General features: G+C 44.7%; 1 protein-coding gene across 1 annotated transcript in view; it reads right to left on the bottom strand.

Annotated features, from left to right (window-relative positions):
* Positions 1-3,279: 3,279 nt before the first annotated feature.
* The window catches only part of LOC130108397 (sodium/potassium-transporting ATPase subunit beta-1-interacting protein 4-like), a 29,809-nt gene continuing 25,739 nt past the window's right edge, over positions 3,280-7,349 (bottom strand). Inside the window, exon 4 of the mRNA XM_056275309.1 lies at positions 3,280-3,368. Coding sequence (XP_056131284.1) covers positions 3,280-3,368 — 89 coding nt within the window. The remainder of the gene's footprint in view (positions 3,369-7,349) is intronic.

Below are 7,349 nucleotides of genomic sequence, written 5' to 3'. Positions count from 1 at the left end.
GCAATAATAAGAAACCAAACAGAAAAGGAAAGAGAGAGAAAAAAAACAAACTAAAAACAAAACATGATTGACATTTTTAGGAGCAGAGCCTTTCACATTGTACATGAGCACATTTACCACCAGAGGGCAGTAGAGATGTACAAACAGTAAGGCACCGGTCTCCTTGCTCCGTCTGAGAGCAGTAGATTGACCATGTCTAAACAAGTGGTAGAAGCTGAAAGGCTTGCCATTTTTTTAATAGCACACTTGAGAAAATAAAGATATGACGCGGTTACGCACTTTTGAACTAATGTTGTGGTATGTTACTGGGTCGGACTTAATCTTACTAAGACATAGCAGAAGGTTTTAAAGCGGCAGTAGACAACTTTTGTTTTTGCTTTAACTTATCATTGTGGAGTAAATGTTGACTGCAGCGTGATGGCTATAGAATAATGACACCATCGGCGTTCAGACTGGTTCCCAATAAGCACCAACTCGCTTTCACTCTGCTACTCCGCCTGCCACCGGCTATGATGTCATGGGGGAAAATGAAGGCTCGATTTACAGCCCAAAGGAAGTGCGTCAACCGTTGTGCAACCAAAATAGGAAGAGGATAGCGCTTTTGTTTTCGCCGGTAGCTATCGACAGCTATCCCCGGTAGTGGAAACGGCGGACGGCCTAACAACCGAAGTGACAGTGGGAACTCTACCAGGCAAGAGAAGAAGAACCCCCGCTGACGGAGGAGGAGAAGAAGGCGAAGACGGACAGTGGCAGAAACAGAGGTGAAACAAGAGTTAACCTCGGACGAGCATTCACTCGCTCGATGGAGCGAGCTCCGGTGTTGTGTCCAACTCGGTTTCCCCGTCGAGATCCGTTTCCCCCTAGCCATACGAAAGCGTTCACATGGAAACAGGTTAGCTGTCTGTGACGAATAGGGTAAGGTAAGCGTTAGCTTAAAGTTAGAGTTAGGTTGAGGTTAGGTTAATCAAGCACCCTGGTGTTGTATCGAACTCTGGTTGGGGGGGGGCAGATCTCGATGGGGAGACAGGGTTTGACACAACACTTGGGACGTGAAAGTGTTCCAAATTGGGGGGGGGGGTCTATAGCCGCTTTAATTATGATGGCACCTGAACATTTTCAGAGGATAACAGTTCATGTTATTTTGAAATCAATTAATATATGTTATTTATATTGCTACCATATCCAACTTTTTTTCAAAACATGCCATAAAACTACCACAACTGAGAATCTATATAGTTGTATTGATAAAGATAGCAATGCTCTGGTACTTTTTGTTTGTTTGTTTTTAAAAAAAATGTTTTTCGTTGTTGCTTTTCTATAATTGTGCCACCTTCACACCTGATGGTTTCACGACCACGCACACCCAATGCAGACTTGTTGTGTGCAAGACAGACAGTAAACCAAACCCATTTCGCATCGCTATTGTATCTCGTGAAATGGAAAACACAGTGTGTAACCGTTTTGCGTGTGTGTAGCGATTATCCCCGTCAGCAGTGGGATCTGTCAGCAGTTGGAGGCCAGGAGCTGTGCAGCCTTTGTTTAAAGCAGAGAGAAAAGCAACGAGTCTGCTTTCGGCACGTCGTCTAACACAAACACTTGATACATCGCAGAGAGAAACACTGATTTGGCCGTTGCTAGAATAATACAGTTATAAGACTCCAGAAATAAAAGGTAAGACTCGCACGTCCGTTCCTTAAGAAAACCCCTCCTCTCACACGCCCGTGCTCTATTGCATTCTTGCAAGTTAGTTTGCATTTCAAGCTGACCGAAATTCTTCTCTTTTTCTTTCAATATTTATGTTTTCTATTTTTTAACAGGAGCCCCTGTAGGTTCAGCTCCTTTGTTTCCTACCCTCCTCTCCCTGCCTCTTCCTGCTTTGCTTGTGTATTTATGCATGTAGATCCTGGCCTAAAGTAAACATGCAGCACACAATGGCTCATTCCACCGGCTCCACTGTAATTCAGCCCTCCGGCCACGATGTGAGCCAGCCCGGCAACAACAGTCTCAACCACGGAGTCCTCCAGGGCACACCGCCACAGACCGGGCAGTCCCTCATTACGCACATAATGTATTTATATCTGAACGCTGTACATGTTTTATATAAAACGGTTATACCGACCGTTATGGGCAGCTCATGGCGATCTGACCTCAGCAGAAAATTAAACACAAAAGAAGAGATTTGATACTTTCTCAAGAATACAATGTGAGGCTTTGTTACTTTGTTACTGTAACCCCACACACACACACACACACACACACACACACACACACAGACACACGTACACCCCTTCATCCCTCCCAAAAACCCAAAAACAATGGATCCCAGCTGAAAAGTGCAGGCATTTCCAGGCAGCACAACAGTAAATAACACGTTTGAAGAACTGTAGAAATGAAGTAAAGGAAGGAAGGGAGGAATGTCTTGCAATGCCCCAGCACACTGGGGTGGTTGTGTCAGAACGGCCATTTTGTCTCTGTGGGAACTTGCTGGGTCACCGCCCTCCTGGACCCTGTCCTATTTACGTAGACCTTGAAAGAACAGACACAGAAAGCAGAGGGTTAAATGGCTGATGTGCAACACGCACACGCGCACACGCGCACACACACACACACACACACATACACACACGTGTGTGTATGTATGTGTGTTCCCCCTCATGTAAGAGACAGAGCTGATTAAACTGTCAAGAGGCTAATAATATATTTTCATTTTGATAGAGAATTATTAAATGACTTTCAAGGCATGCAGTTATTACGTTTCGCCCAAAGCTTAATTGATGAATCCAATTTTGGTGTAAATCCTGCGTATTTTCAATCGTTGCCTAATTTGCACAAGTGTCTGCAGTGTTTGGACACACACACGAAGAGATAGAAACTCACACTACCACTTTACAGTGTCATGACAAGCCTGCATAGTCCCCCGAAGCCCCAAGACAGGATACAGGTTTTAAGATTGCTGCTTATTCCCGAGACAGACACTGAGTCATTCCCTGAACACTGAAAAGCCCCTGCTTCAAACTATGTTAGACTGCACTGAATATCTGTTGGACCCCAAATGAAAGACATTTTCTCATTCGTAAATAGCGCTCTTCGAAAAGGCAAGAATCCAACCTTGAAATCTGCAGCAAAAGTAATCCGTGCATATAAACCGTAGATGGGCAAAATAGGCAAACGATATACTGAATACCGTATTCATACACAGGTACGAAACATAGTCATATTAACACACAAACACACACACAAACACACACGGATATGGGTGGCATGACAGCACAGTCATACTTACAGGTACATGGGCTTTAAGAGAAGATGAGATGGTTTCTCATTGACATGGTAGAGTGGGAATGGGTCAAATCCACCAATAAAATCAACTGAAATCAAAAGGATCAAATACAAAATAATGGAGTGATTCAACAAACAGACAATGACAGAACAAATCACTAAAGGAAATCAAACCAACAAAAAAAAAAAGAATTTAAAAATGACACAGAAAAACAGTTGAATAATAAAAAAAACACATGAGAAGGAATGTGATAATGGAGTGATGTGGGGAAAGTGGGAACACGTGACGTGGAAGTAATGAATGGTGGACTGTCCGCCAAGGACGGAGGAGTTTAAAGTTGTGTTGTAGAAACAAAAGTCCCATCCGCCAACAAACAATTCCTGCGAAAAGCTTTTAAAGAGAAACAAGCATGACTTTCAACATTACCTCTCTATACATGGTGTAGGCATAGCATGTAATAATACTAAACAGGGATGCTGGAGCCTATTCCAGCAGTCATTGGGCGGTAGGCGGGGGGACACCCTGGACAGGCCGCGAGTCCACCATAGAGCCAACACACACTCACACACACACACATTCACACCTAGGGACAATTTAGTATGGCCGATTCACCTGACCTCCATGTCTTTGGACTGTGGGAGGAAACCGGAGCACCCGGAGGAAACCCACGCAGACAGGGGGAGAACATGCAAAACTCCACACAGAGGATGACCAGCCCGGGGCTCGAACCCAGGACCTTCTTGCTGTGAGGCGACCGCACTAACCACTGTGCCACCGTGCCGCCTGAATGGTGACTGTAAACACGGTAATTCTCACTCCCTGGTTTGCTGCTAACTTTGGTGGGCTACATCATGTACTGTATTGCATAAGAAAATGTCAATAAAAACACTACACGCTACACTCATGCCACTTTCCTGCACAATTTCAGACACACAGAAGACTGCTTCTGTGTCTCTGGGAGATAATGTTGTAAATTGTGATTGTTAGAATCCATTCCTCCTCCATCTGCACCCGCCATGGTCTTATCCAACTCAATCTCATTTGCTGAATATACTGGACCAAGGTCAGACTGTCTAAAATTAAATGTGATATCGACCCTCTCTATGCGATAGATGCGCGCAGGCTCCGGCTACATTGATTCACATGTTTTGACTCTGCCCAACATTGTTAACTTTCTGGAAGTCAGTTTTTGACTTTATTTCCAAAGCATTAAAAAACCCTGGACCTTTCCCCACTCGTCAAGTTTCTTGGCCTCGCACACAACAATTTTCCTCTCTCCACCTCCCAGAAAGATGCCCTGGCCTTCTCCACCCTAATCGCCAAACGGTTGATCCTCATGGACTGGACGTCCACTCAACCACCTTCTCATATACACTGGATTAGAGATTTAATGAGTTGCTTGCATCAAGAAAAATTACCGTATTTCCTGGACTATAAGTCGCACTCAGCCCAAAAACATGTTGTGAGAAAAAAAACAACATTTGAGTCGCTTTGGTGTAAAAGCCGCATTTATATAGTATATATGTAATGTAATGTAATATATATAGTGTTACCATAGAAACTGAATTAGTAGAATGGACATTCCCATTCAAATCAACATAGCAGGATGGGCAGAGCGGCGGCCATTTTTATTTGAACCGCCGCCATTGCAAAGAACTGTGACCGTTGCAGCGGGCTAACTTCCGAATTAACTCTGGTATAAACCAACTTGCAGCAAATTGCGGACTCTATTCGTTCTGCTTTTTTTTTTAAGTCGCGAACTCACTTAAGTTAGGTTTTACAGTATCAACCAAACGAGCGATGGAGTAACGCGAACATTTACGGCCACACTGACGTATGTTGTCACCATGACAACTAACAATAATCGCCATTTTCTTCTGAACTACTCAAACGACCTCGGCAAAAAGTTCAATTTCCGTTCTACTCTCATTCGATTTCTATGGCGGTACTGTATTTTCAATTGAGTCACAAGATTAAACAGTGTCACCTGGTGGCCTTAGTTGAAATGCAGCGCATTCGTCCGACAAAATTACATTGTGTACATCGATTGGGACTATAAATCGCAGGACCAGCCAGACGAGTAGGGAAAACAAACCAAAAAACAAATAAAAAACCCCCCAGCAATTTATAGTCTGGGGAATATGGCAGATATACACGACAATACAAGGCAGAGAAATTTCATTATATTTGCAACCCATTTATTTCTCCCATCTCTTCGCTCAGCGCCGGTGAGCTCTCTCCTCCACTGACACCCCAGGTCTAATTCACTCTCGAATATCCCCATGAACCAAAATCTACCTCATACCAACATCCATCCAGAGATATCACCCCTTATTTTTTTTTAAATTGTGGATTTATTTATTTTTTTCTGTTGTGACAGTGTCTAAATCAGTCGTTACTGTCAGGGTGTGTGTATGTGTGTGTGTGTGTGTGTGTAGGGTTGTTATATGTTAAGTCTTTGTCATCTATTGTTATGTTTTGTCTTCTCACTTACATGAAAATAATACAAAGTTTAAAAAAAAATGTGATTTTTTTTCTTTCCCCTTTTAATCTGTGTATCTGCTGTGAGCCCGAGGGGAACCGGGGGAGCGGGAGAAAGTTGGCCAGCTGTCAAAATAACCTAAGCCTTTTTTATCACTCAGAGGCAGAGGTGACCTTCACTCAGACATCAACCCCACCTCCCGACTCCCTTCTGTTCATTTTCCCACCAAAGACTTGGGGCCCGTGGGCAGAGTGCAGAGAGAGCATACAAGTGGTAAGTCAGGTAGAGCAAGAAAAAAAGCATAGATTCAGCGAGATCGGTTCAAGAACAAAAAATAGGCTTGCGTCTGTTTGTGTGTGTGGGGTGGTGGTGGGGCAATGGTGCAAGAAGGGGGGGTGTCACTCTTGTCAATCTAATTGACGAGGGGGGGGGGGGCAAGGGAGATTAGGTTAGAGGAGGCCATGTGGCATCAGTCAGCATGTACAAGAGCCAGGGACGTGAGCCTCTTTCGTAAACACCAAACACGGGGGGGGGGGGGGGAAGAAGAAAAGTGACGAAAGATGCAATCTGATCCAATGGAGAAAGACAGCGAACAAATGCTAAGTCGCGGTTCAAGAGGATAAACGTCGTGAGAAAAAAACACAACATGAGCCAGCCATGGAAACTACTGTGGGCTGTGGGGGGGAGGGAGGGGAGGGAGGGGGGAGAAACAAAAGACAGCCAGACACTGATAACGAGAAGAAGAAACAGGGGTTGTCTGGTGAATACTGATAGGTAGGCAGGATGGCTGGGGAGCGCAACAGGGCTCTGAGGGTGGCCTAGTGCCTTTTGCCGGCTTACTGGGAATCTCTGATTTATCTGTCTGGCATCAGACACACACACACACACGCGCACACGCACGCACGCACACACACACTCACACAGAACACACATTGTAATATACACATACGTAACAGATAACTGCTCTACGGTGTACCAGGGATTTTCTCATCAGGGGCACACAAACATCCACGCCCTGCTATTAAAAGCAGAATATGGTTAGGAGGTCATGATGGATATTGTTTCCCTTCTGTGATCCAACCACCTTCGAGTGTGTGTGTGTGTGGGGGGTGGGGGTGGACAAGGGAGAGACGGACAGACGGACAGACGGAGACAGATATTTTGAGCTATATTGCTATTTGCCAGTAGTACAAAGAAGAACAGGGTTAGCTCTGTGTCCTCCATGTCAGGACAAGAAACAAGATTTTCATCCATGTCAGCGGATGCTAGAAACGACAGGTATGTAGGTCAGTGATCAAGCCATCTATCTGACACTGCGAAGCAAGTGGGGAGTGCTGTCAGGAGGTTACAGATTTACTTTGCACAGAAACAAAAGAAAACAGTGTATATCAGAGGACTTAAACTTAACCATGACAGACATGGACTGTCGGTCTGCATGGCCACTAGGTCTCCTATTGTGTGTGTGTGTGTGTGTGTGTGTGTCAGTAGGAAAGAGAGAGGGGGGGGGGGTAGAGAGAGACAGAGGCTGACACTGAGATGAAAGACAGACAGCGGAGATAAGGACAGAGTGGGAAGAAGACCACAGTG

The sequence above is a fragment of the Lampris incognitus genome, chromosome 2 (assembly GCF_029633865.1).
Source record: "Lampris incognitus isolate fLamInc1 chromosome 2, fLamInc1.hap2, whole genome shotgun sequence".
Classification (NCBI taxonomy): Eukaryota; Metazoa; Chordata; class Actinopteri; order Lampriformes; family Lampridae; genus Lampris; species Lampris incognitus.
This window is presented reverse-complemented; position numbering and strand designations above follow the sequence as displayed.